At 39.3% G+C, this 23,056-nt stretch overlaps 1 protein-coding gene across 10 annotated transcripts in view; it reads left to right on the top strand.

Annotated features, from left to right (window-relative positions):
• Window positions 1-23,056, top strand: part of ralgapa1 (Ral GTPase activating protein catalytic subunit alpha 1) — a 101,588-nt gene that overhangs the window by 37,174 nt on the left and 41,358 nt on the right. For 9 of the 10 annotated variants that reach the window (XM_012861524.3, XM_012861528.3, XM_012861529.3 and 6 more), the window contains 14 exons: window positions 3,695-3,805; window positions 3,891-3,959; window positions 4,055-4,192; window positions 4,309-4,492; window positions 5,526-5,644; window positions 5,759-5,878; window positions 6,964-7,600; window positions 7,801-7,916; window positions 9,023-9,147; window positions 14,297-14,368; window positions 14,499-14,622; window positions 14,845-15,000; window positions 18,785-18,943; window positions 22,065-22,192. In XM_012861524.3, coding sequence (XP_012716978.2) covers window positions 3,695-3,805; window positions 3,891-3,959; window positions 4,055-4,192; window positions 4,309-4,492; window positions 5,526-5,644; window positions 5,759-5,878; window positions 6,964-7,600; window positions 7,801-7,916; window positions 9,023-9,147; window positions 14,297-14,368; window positions 14,499-14,622; window positions 14,845-15,000; window positions 18,785-18,943; window positions 22,065-22,192 — 2,258 coding nt within the window. Of the gene's footprint in view, window positions 1-3,694; window positions 3,806-3,890; window positions 3,960-4,054; window positions 4,193-4,308; window positions 4,493-5,525; window positions 5,645-5,758; window positions 5,879-6,963; window positions 7,601-7,800; window positions 7,917-9,022; window positions 9,148-14,296; window positions 14,369-14,498; window positions 14,623-14,844; window positions 15,001-18,782; window positions 18,944-22,064; window positions 22,193-23,056 lie in introns of those variants that run through there. The other variant, XM_036150813.1, reaches the window with a different exon arrangement.

The following is a 23,056-nucleotide window of genomic DNA, read 5'->3' as shown; positions in this document are numbered from 1 at the left end:
CATATCGTGATAAGAAAATTTTCACGATAGCGATAAAACGATACCATAAAGGCCCATCCCTATCTCTAAATGCAAATCTCGATCAGTAAATAAATGCACACATCGTCAGAATGTTTATTTTTTTACTTCGTTAAAAGAACCAACCAAAAAAAAAAAAGAACCAACCATCCATCCAGCATCTTTGCCAATTATTTGTGCGAGATTTTGCGGGAGCTGCTGATTATTTTCAGCAGTTAAATGAGATAAATAATTGTGTAAATGTATGTCTTAAAAAATTTGGAATTTTTTTTTAAGATGTTATATTCCTCCTTATTGTAGGACTGTATTTCAATATTTGCTTGAAACCAATATCTCTAATAGAAAACTATTTATATTTTAGTTATGAATCATTTTAGTACACAAGAATTAAATTATTAGGTGGCAGATGTGGCTACAAATACTAAACCATAGTAGTAGATGATTGCTGTTCTTTGTGAAAATGTCACAGTTATTGTCCCTTTTAATGACTAAACTGACAGGCCGGTGGATCAGAACAATGCCGTCCAACATTTACTGTCTCATCCGGAGCCAAGTGGTTCTAGATGGACAGAGAAAGACACACACATACCTTTTCGATCTTGGAATCCCCAGCTTGTGTATCGGCAGCCAACGAGACTGGACCGGCGCACATTTACATTCACTTGCTCTGGGGAGCAAAACCTGGACTGTGAACATGTTTGGTTCTCCTTCAGATAGGAGACAAATCCAGCGGGGAATGCTCCAAGCTGTGACACACACACACACACACACACACACACACACACACACGTACATAAATATACACTCACATCTTCTTCACTTCTGAATCTCTTGGTAGCAGCAGCCAGTTGCCTCAGCTACAGGCTCGGTGACATGTACACACAATTTTACACAAAGCTTAAGGCATTGTCATATTTCCATGCAGAGCCACTTCCTCCTCTTGGCCGTCTCGTCTTCCATCCCTTTCATCAACAAGCATTTTTGGTTTTCAGGCGCTGGCTCCTATTCGAGCCTGAGGTGTAGATCCAGCCTTTTCTTATTAATCGCTTTTATTGTGTGGCGGACATTATACAGTTTACTGACGGCTACTGATTTTAGTTCACTGTGACATATTTGAATATGGCATATGAAAGCTTATTTTTCTTTTCATTCAATAGGTTATTTTTTTCTAACAGCATCACTTAAAGCATCTTTACAAGATGGATTCAAATGCTCATAGTAAAGTAAGACTAATTTACTGGGTTTTTCAGACTGTAAGGCGCACCTAAAATTCTTAAATTTTCTCAAACATTGATTGTGTGCCTTACATATGATATACCGTTGTGCTTACTGACTGATTTTATGTGGTACAAGGCACTCAAAAATCTGTATAATATGTAAGTACGACTTTGGCAGTCTACCAGACTGCCTGACTGTAATATGGAGAAGTGCATTCAGGCCCCCACATACTTGGGCGTATTTCACTCCGCGGAGGTCCGCGCGTACTCAAGGCGGACTCTGCGCGGACTCCGCTAATTCAGTCCAAGTATGTGGGAGCCTTTAGGCAGCCCGCGCCCAAAGTACGGCTAGCAACAATAAAGCTAGTAAATTAATTCAGTATAAAAGTTACATTTATTTTGGCCTAATTTTAGAAACAGGGCAGTGTAGTCCACTAACTCTGTCCTCTCGACAGAGACGGATAGAGAGCTGCGAACGTGAAGGGGCAGAGTGATATTACACACTTGGAAAGAAGATTTAGTGCGCCTTATACGTGGACAAAGACACACAGACACGTTAATTCACTGTGCCCCTATTAATCCAGTGTGCCTTATGGTCCAAAACATACAGTATGTTTAACAAAACACCTTTCAACATTTTTGTTTAGAAACCATCTAAGGCATTTACATTATTCATCCCTTTCCTCTGCTCGGGCACTTTTTTTAAAATGAGGATTTAATAGATCAAGTGTTCGACATAACCATAAACTGACACAGCTGGCTGCTTGTCTTGTAAATATGTGGCGTTCAGACTTTCATTGTATATTTTAGCTGCCTCCACCATTTTAAAGCTGGATCTTATTGTTCATGACGGCACCATTCCCATGCTCCTTAGCAACAGTTTGTTAGCTTTCTAACTAAGAGTATAAGTGAGCAAAGAATTGCCCAGAAAATCAAATAACTGGTTGGGCATGTTTCCAAATTAAAGTAAGATATCGTTAATTTATCAGTTATGAAAGCAAAGAAGTGAAACCCGATTTATCAAGCTATACCTCGTGTTTTAATGCTGCTCTGTTGATTCTTAGGAAGAATCAGGTAATACTAACGTTCCTAACATCGGGACAAAGGCCTGTTATCCACTCGCAAGCACAATGGTGGAGGGGCAATAATTTCGGCTGGCTTTGTTGCATCAGGGCACCTTTCAGACATCCAGATGATCCTGAACTTCATATATTAAAGGTTTCCAGAGTCAAATGTGAGGCCATCTGTCCACCAGCAGAAGCTTGACCAAAACTGACTCACTCAGAAAGGGAGCCAACATTTAATTGCATCATTGTAAGAAAAAGAAGACAGCTCAGGCAGAAAAGAGCTTCTGAGAGTTATTGCTGCAAAAGGGGATTCTACAAGCTGTTGACTCCTTGTATGTTTGCTTTTTCATGTCGTCTTTTATCTGTTTTCAATAAATAATGATGGAGGGTCTAATGTGATTTTATGTTCCCTTGAGGTTATGTTTAAATTATTTTATAGATCCTGATAAAGACAATCCATTCATTGTCCTCTGCTTGTCAGAGATCGGGTCGCAGGGCTAAACCCAGACGTCCCTTTCTTTGTCAGGGTTCCCGCGGATCCTTAAAAAGTCTTAAAAGGCACTGAATTCTGTATTATAAAACTAAGGCCTTAATTGGCATTAAAATGTCTTAAATCAGTCTTTCTTAGGTATTAAAATTGTTACCAGGTCATAAATAGGATTTTATTTTTGTAATCCTTACCAAACGGTAAAATAATTGACACAATTATATATTTTTTAATTTACCGAACGGCTCAATGTAACCATTTTTGGGTCGTCCCGATACCCAAACCAATAAAAACTGTTGCGGCCGGACCATAGCTGCGAAAAAGAGTCTGCGCTGGTTATGTTGTGGTTTTTAAAACTGATTTATAGTTTTTCTTAGTAGGGAACAAAACAAAGTTTGTGAATTCAGTTCAGTAGTTGTTAAAAATATATCTGTAATTTGTGTGTGTTTTTTTTTAGCTTTCTTCCTATATGGAATGTTTTTCAAAATGTTAAACATGTCTACTGGGCCAGAAAATAATGGTTTATGTTAAAATAAACATTTGGGTGAAGTTGTCGCAACCAGGTTTATCTTGTTTATCGTGACGTTGGTCTTAACTTTTTATTTCAAGTGGCATTAAAAAGGTCTTAAAAAGTCTTGAATTTAACTTGCCTTATGCTGTAGGAACACTGTTTGTTGTAACCTCCCTAAGCTCACCCTCTGGGATCCCAAGTTGTTTCCGCCCCAGATGGGATGTATTTTGCCCTACAGTATAATCTGGGTCTCCCCTGTGGTTTTATTATATCCTAACACCAAAACTCCTGAACAATTTTTTTTTTTAATTCTGCTTTGATGCTGCGCTGTGTTGCTTTACCTGTGACTGAAGGAGGACCTTTACGAATGTGGCGACCTCTTTTCATCCTCTAGTACCCCAATAAGACGGTAGCCCTGGTGGCCTCAGACATCCTTCACCTCCTCATCAGTTACGTGGATCATCTTCAGAAATTCCCCCCCGACACTCCCAAGAAGATCGTAGAGGTAGCTTTCTGTATTATGTCTTTTTTATTTAAATTTTATGAAATTGCTACTATTTTAACGCCCAAAATCATGTTTGCTCCTTTAGATTCTGATCGCCACTATTACATATTTGCTGCCTAGTACCGAGTCCTCTCCTCATGAGCTGGATAAGAGGGTAAGAAATCTCTAAACAGTCTTTTAAATTTTTCTGTGAAGACTAGTTGTGCTTGGAGAGGGGGGTTAATGTGTGTCTTGCTGTGTTTGTTGCAGCTAGTAGTCTCTCTGCTGTTGTGTCTGTTGGACTGGGTGATGGCTCTGCCCCCGAAGACTCTTCTCCAGCCTGTGCAGACACGAAGCCCTCCTGAAAGGGAGCAGCCAACCAAAACGCTGCTCAGCTGTATTTATAAGGTATATGCGTCTGCTGCTGTCACCGTACCTTGATCAGTGAAACTCAGACAGAGTTGTGCTGTTTTTTTGTTGTTGTTGTTTTTTTACACGGTTTTCTTTTTTTAACATGTTTGCAGGTCCTACATGGGTGCGTTTATGGAGCACAGTCTTTCAGCAGTCCCAAGTACTTCCCCCTGCAGCTGTCGGATCTGTCGAGTCCAGACTACGACCCGTTCCTGCCGTTAGAGAGCCTCCGCGAACCAGAACCTCTGCACAGTCCAGACTCTGAGCGCTCCAGCAAACTGCAGCCCGTCACTGAAGGTAGTTTATCCAATCCAGGCGCTGTAATGAGCCGACGCGCGTTCTGCACATGCAATGTGATGCGCTGACACAAACACGCGCACACTTCCACAAAATCCCTTCGCAGTTTGACCGGGAAGCTGCAGTATGTATGCACACACACCGTCCTACATCCAAGTGAGAGACTATTGCCCCCCCGCTGTGATCCAACGGGACTCAGAGAGGAGTCTAATGACTGATTCACCTTGATAGACCATGCTTCCCTTCTCTTCAATATTTTTCTTAGATTTATTGATAACTTATGTAATATACTACTACTCTCATTACGTTTTCTCTTTTTTTCCCCCTTTATTTTACTTCCTCTTTCTGAGCCCAACCCTAGGGTTTAGGTTGTCATTGAGAATGCCTGATCAATACATATCTGTACTTACCACTCAGTCCGTCAATAAGGACTCATTAGGAAGTCTGCGTGCGTCACCGTGTGTGTTTCTATGCAACAGTGTTGATTAACAGGAATCTCCTTGAATGGATGAATGTAATGGCACCTTCTTCTTTTGCAATGGGATGTTCAGAATAAGGGTTTTTGTATAGAACGTGTTTAAATTTTCCTTTAATTTTGTATATGCAGTAACTTTTAATGTTTGTAGATAAAAATTCCATCTGCAGATCACTGCTCTGAATAAAGGGTGATTATTTCCCTCTGTCCTTCAACCGGACAGAATAAGGCACATTATCAAGATTTGGATGTATTTAAACTATTAAACTGCACTATGGACCTTATTTTTAAATCATACTTCTCTTTATAGATTTTTTTGTTGGGGGGGGGGGGGAAATTTAGTTCAGCATTTGTTTCAGTCCACCTCGAGGACGACCATCTCAGTCTGGGACATGAATGCTGACAGTTTTATAGCAGTTATGATTTTGTACGTGTGTGAGTTGTGATCGATCTGAAAAAGGATTCCATGTAAGTTATGTAATGAGGAATGAAAACTAAACAACTCAGCTACAAGAACATACTTTTTTGCCCAAACCCCCCCCCGCCCCCTCCTTGCAGTTCGTAGCCGTATCCAGCAAGGCCTGGTTTCCATTGCAGCCAGAACAGTTATAACCCATCTGGTCAATCATCTGGGACATTATCCAATGTCTGGAGGGCCCGCAACTCTGTCCAGTCAGGTGCTGTAGCTTTTTGATCTACCTCCAATTGAAGATTTTAATTAGTCATACTAAGGAAAAAGTGTTAATTTATTTGTTGATTTCTTTTTTGCTATCTTGACGTTTGTTCCACAGGTGTGTGAAAACCAAGACAACCCGTTTTATGAGAATGCAGATCTCGGACCAGAGCTTTTCAGTTCACCCAACCTGCAGTTTCTGGTTCTGAACGGCTCCACTCTGCTGTCCGTTCTCCAGGTAACATCATCTGAATCGGATTTACTTATTTTTCCTGACATAGAGACAGTTTACTGATTTGTGGCTCATCGGAACTGAGTTACATTTTCAGATCCTCGTAACAGTATTTCTGCACAGTCTGGGGGTGTGAGGTTTGATTTAAGTATTTTCCAGGTCTGGATAAGCGTAGAAAAAAACATGATCAACTATGGACATTTTTATTCTAATTTAATATTGTATTGAATATCTGTAAGTTTGGTCTTTTCTTTAGTCTGTCCATCCATCCATCTACTCATATGTCCATCCATCCATCCATCCATCCATCCATCCATCCATCCATCCATCCATCCATCCAGCCATCCTTTTGTCATCCATCCATTCTGTTTTGGTTGTTTTATAGTTTCTGTATTTAAAGTTGGAAATCTGAGTCTGGAAGGACTGTGTAGCTGTTAAATTTTGAAAAATGAAGAGTGGTCCTGTTGTGCGGCTGGACGATAATTCAATAACAATATATATTGATCGATTGACGTACATGATAGAAAAAAAAGGGTCAATAAAAAGTTAAATAGAATAACAGTTTTCCTTCCTTTTGCATTCTAGCCATGTAGGTTAATATTACAGTCATTACATCCTCCCAACCAATCACAAACGCAGACACAGGAACGCTCCATCACCAAGTCCCGCCCCCTTCAAAGAGTTCAGGGAGCACATATTCTATTTTCTTTTTTAAAAACTTGCTGTTTTGGTATAAAGTTGGTTAAATGAAGGGCTGAGTTTAAATTCGGTGTTTGTGTCTTCTAGACAGGTTTCTAAGCAACAGCATAAAATGGCCAGGGCTGCACTTAAAATAAATGTTTTGACTTTGTTGATAATTATTGATATCGACCAATACGATTTCTATTTTATCGATATGCTTTTTTTTTTATATCGTCCAGCCCTATCCTGTTGTAACTGTCCTGGCTTAATATGTGAGATGTGGAACCTGAGTTTTATGTGTTGAAGTTTATTTGACTTGATGTCAGAAGTTTTTTTGTTTTAGAAAGTTTTCAGTTTAGTTTGAACAGATTGCATTGTACTTTGTGACTCAAGAATTCCTGGTTTTCCAGATCCGATCAGAGTCTGGTGTCCCAGGAGGAGGAATGACAGCTGGCTTGTCCTCTGCTCCTGCTTGTGTCCGTGTCATCATCCGAGATGTTGCCGGAAAACACTCCTGGGACTCCGCCGTCCTGTACGGGCCTCCGCTGTGCTCCCCAAACAGTCCGGCTCACACAGTTCTACCACAAATGCAGTCACCGCACAGTGCGAACCTTCAATTACGCACTCCACCAGGAGGTCCAGAGAACAAGATGGAATTGAAGGAGGAAGATGGCGAGGGAGATGAGCAGGAGGAGCAGGGGCTGGAGGAGGAAGAGAGACAGATGGAAAGTGACAGACAAGAGGTTCAGATAGCGGAGGAGGAGAGGAAAGTCGGCGATGAAGAGAGGGAGTATCCAGCAGGAGGTGAAAATGTTGACCCTTCAGAAGAGAGAGAGCAGGAGGAGGGGGAGGAGGATGAGGAGGAGACACATGAGCATCACATGGACGTGGATTCAGGTTCGGAAAAGCTTCTAGCGCCTCCTCTCGCTAAACGGGTGTGCCGGGAGGCGGTGCCAGCGTGGAATTGTCTGGAAGAGGGAGATGATGCTCTGGATGAGATGCTGCAGTACCTCGGTTACTCGAGTCCCGAGTGTCTGCAGAGAGCAGGTGCGTGTCGTGATCTGAGTTCAAACAATTATATCATCATTAAAAAATTCTGAACAAGTCCTGTGTCTGCTAAATATTGATATATCTGTTATATATTGAAGGTAAACTGGAATGAACCAGTTTGTCATAATGTTTTCGTTATAAAGATGTGAAACCAGGAGTCCTCTAAACTAATTTCGAACTCACATTGGTCCTCCCAGGCATGCCACTCAACATCCCAGCCCCTCCTCCGGGATGCGTATCGGAGAAGCAGGAGAACGACGTGATCAACGCCATCCTGAAACAGAGTGCTGCCGAGCGAGAGTTTGTTCTCCATGTGCGTTGCATACATTTTATTTGTGAAAACGTGTAGCAAAGACGTTGGTTTGTTATACCTATACCTGTGCTTTTCCCATAAAAAGTCTAAACATCTGCTATTTCAATTCAAAGCAAACGAGATAACATGCTTTTTAAAGGGATTGTAGCCAGATAATTGGTACATTTTCTTATAAAATGATTAATTATAACTATTATGTTACATATTATTATGTTTAAACAATTAACTGCATATTGTAATATATGAACAAAGTGAAAAAGTTCTATAGGTAATATTTAGTAAAATAGTTAGAGGGTGCATTATAACTAAGTATGAGCATACAAATGAACATATTTCTGACATTTAATGGATTATCCATAAGAACAAAGCAGCGCTTCAAGCTGTTCTAGACTTTATTATTTTAAGAGTCGCAGTTTGCAAAAGAGACCTGCAAACCCTGGCAGAGATTGATTTACTACTCTTGGAGGAGAAGTTGTTTCATTTTACATGAAAGACTGACACATAGTAACATAATTGTGTAAGGCAAGGCAAGGCAAATTTATTTATATAGCACAATTCAGTACAGAGACAATGCAAAGTGCTTTACATGATTAAAATATAGGAATAAAAGCAAGTAGGGATAGAATGTATAAACAAAAAAGAACATTAAAAACAGTAAAACAGTAGTAATTTGGAAAGCATTGTTAATAGTTTTTACTTTCACCAATTCAAAAATGAGAAATGTGACATGCACATGTTTTCTGCCCCCTTTACTCCGATGCCCCTCAATAAAATACAAAATACTCAAACAGGTGCTGACTGCTATCTGTCCTGCCCCTTTACTTGACATGCAGTGAAAAAGCTTGAGGTCTGTGAAAACACACTTAACTAGAGATTCATCTGTAAAACAGTTCAGGTTTTTGTAATAAAAATCGCAAAAGTTATGATTTTTTTGAGCCAACTTAAAAAAAAAAAAAAAAAAGTTCAGCTGGAAAAAAAATAGTTTTGCATCATAGTGGTTATTCCAGATTTTTTGCCAGGTGCAGTAAAAGCAAATCGTCCTCTGTGCTTAATTTTCTTGACAAATATTTCTCCTTTTTGTGTGATAAACTAAAATAAACTTTTAGAGAGGTGAGGAGCTGAACATGAGGGCAATGCAGCAGACCGAACCAGAGACGGAGACCCCGCAGTCGGCCTTTTACTACTGCAGGCTGCTCATCAACATACTGGGACTCAACTCCTGGGAGAAGAGGTAAGACTTTCTTAAAGAGTGGGAAAATTTTGTTAAACTTCTTAAATTTCTCTCGTTAATCCAAACTGTAATTGTGGTTGTTTTTTAGCCCGTTAGTTTGCTTTGCTTAACCTGACTCTCGCCAGATGGATTTCGTTCCGCAGAGCTCCGCAGATCCATCTGGGATTGCTCCATTGGAGATGAATTTCAGGAGTGGCCTTATCAAAAACACTTTCTTATGATTGAATAAACTACTTGTCCATCATCTTTACTGACGTGCTACATCAACCACTCTCATCAAAATTAACCCGTGATGCTGACGTTAAGGAGGATCAAGCTCTTGCCAAACCCGGTCGGGAAAAGGGCGAAAACATTGTTTCCACTAAAATAAGCCTTCAAGGCCGTTCTCTGGTGTTCTTTAAAATAATTAATATTCGACAGATTGGACAACACAGATGAAACGGCAGCATCAATGCTTGCTTCCTCGCTGCAAGCCGCCATTGTTGTCTTAATCCAAACAGTCGCTTGTCTGATACGTCACATCTACGAAAATCCCGCCCGGAGATCCTGATTGGCTCGTCCATTTTATGTGGTGTTGAAATCCCTCCCAATGGCAGCGAGTCCAGGTGGATGCGTGGAGCGGTGTGGAACAGTCAGGCAGTCTTGTAGACAGCTCAGGGGCCCGATCAGATAGTGACACAGTGTACCGTAATGCTCCAAATTTCCATTGAGCAGAGCTGCTTTGTTGTTAACCAAAGTTGTATTTACACATTTTAACAGATTTTTTAGTGCATTGTACCACATAAAATCAGTCATTAAGCACAACGGTAAAATAAGGCGCACCAGATTATAGGAAGCACCATCAATTTTTGAGAAAATGTAAGGATTTTAAGTCCAAAAAATATGGTAATTAAAGAAATGGCATGAAAACATTCCCCATTTTATTATTTACAAGTTATATCCATCCACACACTCAACCAATGATGCCTCCTTTCACCCATTATTTCTCTGTACATCCATCCATCTATCTAAATGCTCGTCATCCATCTTTTGTCCAACTGTGCATCCTTGGATCCATCTGTCTGTCCATCCTTTATCCCAGCCATTTATTTATAAATTACCCAATCATCCATCCACCCACTTATATGTTTAGCTTTTATTCCATCCATCCATCCATCCATCCATCCATCCATCCATCCATCCATCCATCCATCCATCCATCTATAGGCCTGGCCACAGTATAAATATCAGTAATAAATTTGCTGTAAATGTTGAGGTTCTACTGTAAATGTTAGCAAAAATGGAATGATACCCTTCTAATGTAAGTTTGGAAAAGTAGGGAACTTTTTCATTAACAAGGTACAGGGAGCCTGGATTATGCCATTTTCATTATAAGGATGTAGGACTTTCCCCTAAACAACAAATCTATCCAGATTGCACATTTTAATATGAGATGTTTCAAATTAAGGGTAATTTTATAAAAGGTATGTGTGGGATGTCTTCTGTATTTTGTTCTTTCCTACAGCAAACCAAATGCTTGGTTAATGCATATAAAAGAAAAAGGCGAACTACATTGAGCTCATTAGAGGCTATGTTTCTCCCCATTCACATCATGCAGCATTTCATCTTCTCAATGACTCCGAGATGAAACTCACAATGTCAGGGTATTGCTTTAAATGCGCCTGGCCAGCTAATGGACGCTCATCGCTCATTATACTTTATCCAGGGAATTACACTTTCTGCATTCAGACCCACACAATAGGCTTCTCCACACACTCATGTGTGTGCGTGATAATGAGGACAGCGTCCTATTGATCAAACTCAGCCCATTTGGAGTTGGAATAAAAAAGCAGTAGTTCAAGAAGAGCGTGATTGAGGGGGCTGTGGCAAATCCGAAACCAAGATGATTCAGACCCATGTTGATTTAGTCGTAATAATGATAAAGAGAATAAATAATGAAGCAAAAAGACTGAAATGAAAGCACAAGAAAGTTGGAGGTAAATGGAAAATAGGAAGGTAGATAGGAATGAAAGAGAAAAAAGAGATGTTGTCTAATCATCTGTTATTGTCACCTTACGTCTCTCCAGGTATTCATATGAGGCATTACAGACACTAAGATACTGACAGTCACCCTTGTGTGTGTCTGTGTATCCCCTTTTATGCTCTTCCCTATAATCCGGGGTGTAAATGGAGTCTTTGAGAGCAGAGAATGAGGCCATTACCAAGTATCACTTTAATAAAGAGCAAATTGCTCTCTCTCTCTCTCTCTATCCCCCTCTCTCTCTATCCCTCTCTCTCTCTTTCTCTCTCTCTCTCCCTCTCCTGCACTCCCTTGCTCTTTTTTTCCTTTCTCTAAGAGTGAAAAGAACGCGTGTCATTATCACTCCACTCCAAGCTTCACTGCCCAACTCTTGGTTTTTAAATCAGCCATACAGAGGTTGAGGGTCGCTCTTTGGCACAGTTTCAACCGCCTCTAGATAAGTTATTCTACATGAAAGGCTTTTGTTTTTCTTAAAAATCACAGCCCATCTGTCTTTCTTTAGAGCCTGAATGTATGAAAACTCAGGTCAGTCAGACTTCTCCTACAATCCAGCGGTAAATCTAAGTTCTGCTGTAGATATGCGGTTTTTGAAGTTTTCCTCTTTATCACTGACTTAATTTTCTAAAAGTATGAAATACTTATTTTTTTTTTGCTCATCAAGAAGATCAAGATTGTTTTTTTTTTTGATAGTAGGACTTAATTTTTTTAAAGGGGCCTTGTCACATACTATGACCAAATAAAAACACAAAATACCATATATTCATCTTCAAATAAAACAATCTACTTCTACTTATGCCTTTTTTGAGCCTCAAAAGAACTTTGCGTTGGCCGTGATCAGCAGACAGAAACATTGTTGCGCCATCTGCTTGCAGTACCGCTGAAGTATCAGAAAGCAAGATGGCGACTTTTGACGCAGCTCCTGTAAGAACCTGTAGACCGTCCTGCAATGCGTGGTCAAAGACAAACCCGATCTGTAGGGTTAGGGTTACTTTACCACTTTCTTTTTGCACCTCCGCTGGACGTTGTTGACTGAATCAGCTCCATTGCTTCACCTTGTTTACTCGTTGTATGCTTGCGCAATATCATTCTTCCGGTCACGTGGTCTTATATGCACAAAAACGCTTTGTTTACTTACAAACAGAGCAAAAACACAGTGCAAAACACAGGAATAAAATATAATAACCCAACAGGATGCAATGATTTAATTGATAAACCTTTATATGCAACCAGAGGGAGCTATTGGCATAGAAATTCGGAAAGTCATGTGAGGTGACTGACTAGGCCCCTTTAAATTAATAAATCGACAAGGTCAGGTTCTGTAGATTTTGGTCTGTGAATCTTGTTCTTTTTGTCATGATCTGTTAGCTTTATATTTATCGGCAGCAGGTAAGATACTGACTGCTAATAGCTCTCCATGGAGCTGTACTTAAAATTCAAACTTCCCCTTTAAAGTTCAAAAAGTGAATTTTCTATACGTTGTAGGGTTGGACAATAATTCAGTGTCAATATATATCATGATATAAATGTATTCAATAAAGCTGATATGACATTTCCAATATTTCAAGATACATTACAGTCTATAATTACAGCATTTGTCACTGACTGACGTTCTGGGTTTTATGTAATTTTATGGGTTTTATTTTTTAAAGCAAATATTTCTAAAATGTTATATTGGAGGAGTTTTTAAACATGGCAAAATAATCGTCATCAGTTTTTTACAGGGCATCTGTTGGCTGAGATGGCTACAGAGGAAATGTGATTTTCATGAGTTTTTATTTTTAAAGAGGTCACTAAATTGTTACTCCTAATACTCCGATCTTTCAGAGTGTTAATAATAGCAGGCACTCTTACAACGTTCCTAGGGCTTTTTAAAATGAAAGGGACCCACAGCCCCCAGATACTCCACCATATTTGACAATGGGCATAAGGGGCTTTTTTATTGACCTTAACCCAATTGTAAGATCGCTCCGCCCATGCCAAAGTGTACCCAGGCAGATCCATCCTCCGACAAACGAAGATGTTGTATTGGCCGTGATAGTGGCGCTCACACCGATACCAAAGGCATTTGTGCCTTCTCTACCAACATTAAAGCCAGGGTTGGGGATTTTGTTTTTCAGAAGTCCGTTTTTGAATCACTGAGCATGTGCAAGACCGTCTTACCTTGCTCTTCCGCTCTTCACGGGGATCGCGTGAGAAAAAATCTCCAAAATCCACTCTGGTCTTATTTCTTTCTACTGAGGCTTTCCTCTTCTTCTCATAAACATGGTTCAGTTCTTACGACTCTCAGCCATGTTCAAAGTATACAGTAAGAACAGCAGAGCTACAATGAACGGCTAACACCGAAGGTAACCGGATACATAGACACTAGAAGTGCACATGTGCAGCCAGCAAGCAGAAACTAACAAGGAACGAGCACGCATACTGGTGTTACATTAGCGCATCAGAATGATTGCCATGTGGGACAGCCAATAGATAAGGTGAAACCCCCGAAATTTAAGGGAAGAGGAGGGGGGGGGGGGGGGGGGGGGGGGCGTCATGAATTACTTATTAGATATACTCCTACTTGTCTCTATGATCAATTTATAAACATAAGCATAAACTATTAAAATGTTTGACTTGTGTTTATTTAATAAAAATCTTTAAAGTAAGATTTCCCAATTGGGCCATTGGGAAATCTTACTTAAAATGGTATTTTTCTCTCATCAAATTAAAATGTACTCGTGTGAAAGGTTTGATTTCTCTGGATTCTTTACTATTAGATTATGCTGCTGCAGTAAAGATGGATTTGTCTTAAAGCTTTGTACACATCTGTGCCAGGAATGACAAAAGGTGTGAAAGGCACTGTACAAATGTGGTTTATAGCAAGTTCCAAAATAAAACCGTGGTTTAGAAACTTGTTGTATGCAGATGAATACACACAAAAAGTTGCCCTTTGCAGCACAATGATTTGTGTGCACACTCAATACAAGCTTTAATTATACGTAAACATAGACATGGATCAATTCAAGTCGAAGTAAAGGATAAAGCTGTATTAACTCAAAGCAGTGTTGCTCACTAAAGTTGTAAAGAGGCAGAATATAACCACAAAATTTGGTATTGACTACTAGCTTGTGTAACTGTGTCTTACAGGAGTAACTTTCATTTGTTGAGGAAGAACGAGAAGTTACTGAGGGAGCTGAAGAATCTAGACTCACGGCAGTGGTGAGATGCACATATCTTACACTATGAACCTCCTCCAACCTCTCCATATAACGTCCTTATTAGACATTTACTAGCCGCAGAGATTAAACCGATTCCCTGTTTATACTTATTTTCTGTCATTGTCTTTCAGCCGAGAGACTCATAAGATTGCAGTATTTTATGTGGCTGAAGGTCAAGAGGATAAACACTCCATACTCACAAACACAGCTGGCAGCCAGGCTTATGAAGACTTTGTTTCAGGACTCGGCTGGGAGGTAAAAATTCCTGGCATACTCTGTATTTATTGGAAGTACTTTTTTTTTATCAGACAACTGATTAAACATCGCAGGTTTTTTTTTTTATATATATATTTTTTAATCCTGATATGTACAGTAAGTGAGAAAAAAACAGATTTGTCTTTATCTGGAAACCTCAAAGGGACATTGTGTTTTTAAAATGGAAACGAGTGTTATTATGCATGTGATTTTATGCATTAGGTGGACCTCACGACTCACTGTGGCTTCATGGGAGGCCTTCAGAGAAATCGCAGTACTGGCCTGACGACGCCTTACTATGCCACGTCCACAACCGAAGTCATCTATCACGTGTCCACTCGCATGCCCCATGACCAGGATCAGAACCTCACAAAAAAGGTAAAACTCTGACACTAACACAGACAGGGGTGAATTCGAAAAGCAGGGCAATTTATTAAGGAATGGAGGAATGGCATCATTTCAGTCACAGACTTCAATTTATTTTATTAGGATTTTATGTCGTAGATAAACACAAAGTAGTGCATAATTGTGAAGTGGAAGAACATTTATATTTTATTAATTGTTTTTACAAATCAAAATCTGAAATGTGTGGCATTTGTCATTTTCTATTTATTACTTGGTCACCTAATTAGTAAATAGAGTCCCTCTGTGTGTAATTTGATCACAGTATGTGGGAGAATCTGTTAATAGGGAAACTGTTACTTGTGCAATTCACAAATCTGGCGTTTGGGAATAGGAAAAAACCAACAAGTCGTTTAGTGAACACCAGTTGACCGGAGGATGGATACCGCTAAATAAAGGGCAATCCTGGAAGAACTTTTCTTTGGGCTGTATCATAAATGCCCTCCACACTTTTCAGAATTTTCTTCTAAAAGAATGTGAAAAGCATGTATAATTTTTTTTCCCCATTTCATAATTATCCATTACCTAGTGTCTGTCTATTGTAAACAACTTCAATGAAATACATTGAGGTTATTGGTTGTAACAAAATGTGAAAAAACAAAAGGGACATGACGGCTTTTACGAACCACCTGCCCTGATGGTAACTGTCTGTTGCACTTGGTGTTTTTTTGCATTCTTTGTAATGTGTTTAAACGTCTCTGTGAGACCTGAAGCCATCGGCGCTTTCTCACATCAGACTTTTCTGTCTCGTTTTATGACACTATCAAGCAAAACATAGCTTTCGGCTACACAGACTGGAATGTCTCACAAAATAACCGCTCGTGGATCCAGTGCTGTTTTGATTTGCAAACGCGTCGTCTTTTAATTTTGCGACTTTGAATGCTAATTAGTTAAATCGCCCCGGCTACAACAGGATTTTGTTGGACGTCGTTGCGTCTTGTTGGCTAAACAGAAGGGATTGAGCGGTCTTCTGTGTCCTCGGGTGAAGTAAAAGATGATTTTGTTTTATTTTAATAAGAACACTGTTCAATTAAACCCTCACAGTTATAGGTTTGAATGTTCAACAAGCTTAAAAAAATGATGTTATATGCTGCCATGTTCTGTACAGCGGCTGTCTTGCATCGTAATCCCCTCTTGGTTTTGCTGGCAATCATGTTTGCGTTTGTTGTGAGGCTTGTAGAAGTGCCTAGGCAGGCAGGTTTTATTGTATGTGTCTATATCTGCGTTTGTGTGTAATCACACCTGTCAGCCCCCAGGCTCTGGGTGCTCTGCACATGGCCATAATGTCCTTTTAATCAGATCATACTTCCTGCTTCTCGGCCTATCACATCGCTTCAGGCTCCTGATTGGATTAGCAACGTCTGGCCCGACACCATCCGTCTCACTGATCAGCTGATGGTCCCATCAAACATGCATAGTCTCATACACACACCTGCACATGCACTCTTCACGCACACGTTAAACCTGTTTAACACACATCCACCGAGGGATTTTATTAGCCTCATTCTGACCACGGCTATAAATTTGTGTTAGTGCTGCAGGAAGACGCGTATACGGCCATAACACGTTAGGCATAGACGTAAAAACACATAGAGACAGCGTTTGGCAAACATGTCCCCAAACGGTGTAAACGGACACACAAACGCACATTAGGCCTGGCAAGCGTTTATCTTGCATCCTCATGTAACACTCACACAAGCACAATCAGTTTAGGCCTTCACAGGGCTCCTGTCCAGGTTTGCCTCTTTGCTGGGCCACGTTGGTCTTATCGCAACACAGCGGCTAGAGTAAAAGGATTAAAGGAGCATTACACCCACTGATGTGACATTGTTCCGATCTTCTTTATGGAAAAACAAGATTAAAAAACCTCTGACTGTCCTGACATCCAGAAATATTTCATAGTCTCTGATTCTCAGTGGAACTCTTCCTTATCCTGCAATTACAAAAATTCTCAGGAGAACGTAATGGCAAGATCATATATATATATATATATATATATATATATATATATATATATATATATATATATATATATATATATATATATATATATATATATATATCTCAGTGACGTGCGGTAGGGTTCATGGCTGGTGAGGCACTGACGTCATCAGAGTCAGATTTACAGATATATACATTCTACAGAGTCGACTCATTGCAAAGTGCTGAAGGAGACTGATTGAGCCAAATAAATTCACCAAGATACAAGGAAAAATATTGATTTTTGTGATGAAAAAAAAAATTGCCATTTGATTGGTAACAGTTTGAGTTATGATGGATTTCTACATTTGTAACACATTCTAAAAATATAACACACATTACGCACATTTCATTACGAAAACAAAACAAGAATAATTATCGCTGTCTTACCTCTGCTTATAAATGAAGTCCATGCGGCGCTCTTTCTGCACAAAAATATCGGTCATTTTCCGGTAAAAGTTCTCTTTATCTTCTTCAGATTTAAAAGTCTCTCAGTCTCAGTGGAGATCACTGCCAGGGAGGAAAGTGTTCCTTGATCAGTCCTGTTCCGGCTGTATGTTTAGAGTCTTTTTAGTGCTTTACTTGTTCAGTATAAGTCGCTAATAATACATCCATAACTTGCTGTCACTCTACAGTTTTAGGATCAGGAGCGATGCTCCTTGAGCGCCCCCTGCCTAGAGGTCAAGGAACTGCCTACAACCAGTTCTTTGCTGTTTATGATCGCGCAGCAGCACAAAAACATGTTACCTGCACACAATATGATGACCAAAACACAATTCGTAATCCACATATATTAAATTGTGGAAAATCAGTTCATAACTGTTTGAACAATTGAATTTATGATCTAGAGTCAGGAAGATGCATTCACAGAATGGAAGCCAGCGCAGTTAACATGGGATTGTGCAATACCAGGGGAGGCCAAGCTCGCTGCAGCCTCACCGGCTTCGCTATTAAGCGCCACCAAGAATTTACATGAAAAATAGCGAAAAGTCTGCGATTTTTAAATAGAATATGATCAAAAATGAGGAAATTAGATAAAAAAAATAACTTTTATTACAAATGACTGAGTGAATCACAATTTATATTAAGTTATTATTATATATTTTTTTTTTCTTTCCATGATGACTAGTGAGGGGCCTGTTCTCACTTGCTTCCCCTGACTGCACGTCACTGTCTCCTGCTTTGGAACGAATCCTAAAGAAAGGAGTATAGGAATAAAGTTTAAATGTTTGAAAGGAAATGGCATCATTATTTCTCTCGGGGCTAAAGTCTAGACTGACATCATTCTGAAGGTGTTTGACAAACCTGAAAAGTAAAGAGCGTGAGGTGTGTGTGTGTGTGTGTGCGTGCGTGCGTGTGTGTGTGTGTGTGTGTGTGTGTGTGTGTATGGTGGCAGACATCAAGGTTAATGACGGTGCTGTCACCAGCTCTGACTGGAACCTGCTCACAGCGTCACATATGATCCCATCTGTCTTCCTGCCTGTGCTCCATCTTCCCAGGGCTTCACTCTGTCTTGTTGACCATTCTCCATCTTTCCACAGTCGCTCCATCATCCTCAGGGCCACCTATGCCACGCACACGCACTCGAAATCAAAAGCCTTGGCTTTTGATGGATACAGGCCATCCCCGTCTATTTGTGAAACCATCTCTGTGCTTGCGTTTAGTTTGCATTGTAACCGATGATTTCACATAGTGTTCTTCTGCTTTGCTCGTATTATTAATCCCCCTTTCACTGCGCTGCTCCTCCTCATCAATCTATGCCTCCCTCCCAACGCTGCAGCTCCGACACCTGGGCAACGACGAAGTCCACATCATTTGGTCTGAACATTCCAGAGACTACCGCCGAGGGATCATCCCTACCGAATTTGGGGACGTGTTGATCGTCATCTACCCCATGAAGAACCACATGTATTCCATCCAAATACTCAAGAAGCCAGAGGTAAACACAATCTGAGCAGCTCAAACAATGTCGTGTTTGGTATTTCAATGCATTCTTGGAATGCTCGGAGAGCTGCAGGTCATTTTCAGCTAATCATTTAAATCCGGTGATGATAATCATTTCCCCACTGCTCTAATCAGGAGTAACTACATGCAACATTTTGCCGGGCTGTAATTGTTGGGGGGGAAAAAAAAAATAAATCATTGTCCAATCAGAGTAATTGAAGCAGGGCTCTACGGATGTTACCTCTGGAGCTGTTTAGTTATGTCTAAGCTGCAAGAGCTTCTGTCCAGATCCCAGCGCTCTGGAAGACTTGTATGGGTTAAATATGTAAAGTCCAGGACGATTTAAACCAAAGGAACCAAGAGGACAAAAAAAGATTAGGCCTCTTAAACACATTAGTTTGTGAGAAAGTGATGCCTTTGAGATGTTTTGGCTTGATTGGGAAGCTGTTAAATGTTTCTGATTAGTCAAGAATTCCCAGTAATTGCTTTTTCATTTTTTATGCTTCAATCATCCGTATTTAATCATCACTTTAGCCGCTAAATTCAAAACTTATTAGAAAGGTCGCTCATCTATGCAGCCTTTAGAAGTCCTTTTGAGATATGGAAAAGTTGAAACCAGTATTTCTTGTATACCTGTAAAGGAATGGCAGCAGTAGAAGGTTAAATCAGTTCGTATACAACCTATTCATACCTTTTTATAATTTTTTACATTTTCTCACATTACAACCCCAGACTTTAATGGATTTTACTTGGTTTTTGTTTAATTTTACCAAAATAAAATTTATACATGGATTTCCAACTTGTGATGAATTAAAATCTAAAAAGTGTGGTGTGAATATGTGCTCATCACCCGCCACTTTGATGCTCCAAAATAAAATCTGGCGCAACCAATTAAACAGTTAATTTAAACAAATTAAATTTAAATTAAATTCTTTAGATCTTCTGAAAAAAACACCTTGACAGGAGATCTTTCCTGTTCTCAGCTATCACCATCTATAATGAGTGTTTTGGACATATAGAGTTACAACAAAATATAAATTACTTTTTTAATAAATAATAATGGTCTTTGTTTATTCCAATGGAATTACTTTATGAAGTCACCTTTATAAAAAAAAAAAAAGTCCAATTGTGTAATTTAATCTCACGAATCTTGACAGAGAAGAGATGCATCTCTTCTTTGAAGGCCTGATTTGCTTTTTACAGGACATTTGAGAATAAACCGCATCATGAAGACTAACAAACACAGCAGAGAGGTCAGAAAAAAGTTGTTAGGTTAATAATAAAAAATATAATGATAAAATGGGATTAAATTTAAACGTTTTGTCTTACATGCAGAACTCTGTTTGGCACAGTCTGCATACAAATCCTCACAGTATGATGTTGGTGGCAACATCGTACTGTGAGGATTCTTTTCTTCAGTAGGCAAGGCAAGGCAAATTTATTTATATAGCCAATTCAGTACAAAGACAATGCAAAGTGCTTTACATGATATAGCAAAATAAAACAGAATAAAAGCAAGTAGGAATAAAATGTAGATAGAAAATAGAACAAAAAAGTGGTGATTCAGTTGACTAGAACAGTTGAAGGTAATCCTAAACAAATGTGTTTTTAATCTTGATTTAAATGAACTCAGGTTTTCCGCACCTTTACAATTTTCTGGAAGTTTGTTCCAGATAAGTGGAGCATAGGAACTAAATGCTGCTTCACCTTGTTTAGTTCTGGTTTTAGGTATGCAGAGTAGGCTGGAGCCAGAAGACCTTAATGGTCTGGATACACTGATAACAGTAGGGACAGGAAAGCTAGACGGTGCTCATATAAAAATTAATGAAACTAATTAAAGGGCAATCCAGGAAGAAAACTTGTTGGAGGTGAGAAATATTTTAAGACTGGAGTAGAGGTTCGCCTTCTAGCAGGACTACTCTAGGCACACATCCAGAACTACTATGGAAATATTTATGTCAAAGCTTATTCCTCTGTTAGAATGTCCTAGTCAAAGTCCAAATCTAAATCCAATTTAGAATCCATGCAAGGCTGGTAGAGAGGGACCCTAAAAGACTTGTAGCTCTCATTGCAGCAAAATATTCACTCACAGAAACTAAATATACAACCACACATTTCTGATTTTTATGAAAATATTTGGAAAAACGATAAATTTTCTTCCACTTCACATGATAGAGCCACACAACACAGATCCATTGTGCTGTGCTGGGTTGGTCTATCATCCAAAATCCCCAAATAATACAATAAAGTTTGTGGTAATATGAAAAAAATTTGAGTATTAATATGATTGTAAAGTACTGAGATATTAAATGCAATGTGCAGTCTATTTATGAAATAAGAGAAGTGGTCCCAGCAGCCGAGGTATCAAAACTAGATTTTGATTGATTGCGATTGAACAATTGAATTTATTAGTCTTGTTGTAGCGCTATGTTGTTCCATATTTCTTGCTTTACATTGTGAAGATCACAAGACGTTAAAACTTGATTAGGAGTTAGACTGTAAATGTGCAGGGCTTTCATATTTGAATTGATGTGTTTCTTTGTTGTTGTTTTTTTCTAGACTACACAGATATGCTTTCATCTGGTTAATGTATCAGTCTAAAACCCACAGACATTAATGCCGCAGCACTGATGGCATAACTCTATTTCAAACAAGAGCAAACGCAATAAAAAAGCTGTCTTTTTTCTGTATGACATGGATACCACAGCACTAATGACATAATCATATTCTCCTTCATTCATTCTGCAAGCAAAAATATTGAATTATCCTGAATCCAAGAACAAGTAAGATAAGATATGGCTTCTGTTGTTGTCCTGAAAGCACATATATTCAGCCACAGCGGGCTTGGCTTTGAGACCTGGTCCACAAACAAACCCAATAAAAGCTTGACGTTATTCTCTTTTGTGGATTCCACAAGCAACGTATTGAATTAAATCAGAAAGCCATTGCCTGAATCAAATATTGTATCATTATAAAAATCTGTTGTGCCAGTCATTATTTGGCTGGCAGCCTCCAGATTGTATTCTATTTCACGAAAATTTGATGTTTTGCCTTTTAAGCTGCCCCTTTTTCTCTCCCTGTTTTTGTTGACATATTTATTTATTTTTTGACTGTAGGTGCCGTTCTTTGGGCCACTGTTTGATGGTGCCATAGTGGACATGAAGATTTTGTCCACCATGGTCAGAGCCACTGCTATCAACGCGAGTCGAGCTCTCAAATCCCTCATCCCTCTCTACCAGAACTTGTATCCTTTGAAACACTCGGTTATCAGAATGTGGAAAGCTAAAGGTAGGTTCTTCCCAATCTTTCCCGTATTCTGTCAGTCTTCCATCATATTCTTGTAACTTCCAGCAGTTTTCAGTGGCATATTTTAGCTGTTGAGATTTGATTCTCAGACATGTTTAAGGTTTTCCCCTATGAATGTGAAACTCCTCTTTAAATATGGCCTTCATTTTGAACTCAGCTGCACATGCATTGGTTTGAAAAATGTTTACTCATTCCAGGTAAAATGCCTGATATCTGCGAACTTAATGAATTATCGCAAGTTTTTCTACCTTTAGTGTAACACGGATTACAGTAAATAAAGTTACATGCTATTTAAATTGTAAGATTTTATATCCGGGATGTAACTGGGTATGTTCACTACTAGAGTTGTCACGAAACCAACATTTTGGTATTGGTACCAGTACCAATTTTGATACTTTTCGATACTTTTTCAGATAAGAAGGGAACACAAAAAAATATCATTACTGAATAAAAAGTGCATGGATCGGTCAATACCTGGACAACTTTTAATTAGGAGATCAAAAGTCATAATATTGCCAGAATATAGCAGTAATGTAATATTTGATTAGCTCAAACAAACTGCAGACACAGCCTGAGTCGAGCATTTTAAAGCAGGGGAAAGACTGTCTCTCTTCAAGCACGATTTATTTCAGTGCAAGGACCGTTCAGTGAAAAAATAATTATATTAACATCTGTTTTGTAGACCAGGGCAGAATCAGCGGCAGCTTTGCACAGGTGGGTTTCATTTGAAATGTGGACACGCAGTGGAACGGGCCCCCTTCAGCAGGTGGGCTGCAGGCAGCAGGACGAAGCACTGACTTCA

This window comes from Fundulus heteroclitus, chromosome 19 (genome assembly GCF_011125445.2).
Source record: "Fundulus heteroclitus isolate FHET01 chromosome 19, MU-UCD_Fhet_4.1, whole genome shotgun sequence".
Taxonomy (NCBI): Eukaryota; Metazoa; Chordata; class Actinopteri; order Cyprinodontiformes; family Fundulidae; genus Fundulus; species Fundulus heteroclitus.
The sequence above is the reverse complement of the archived record's forward strand: the minus strand, read 5'-3'. Positions and strand labels throughout refer to the sequence as shown.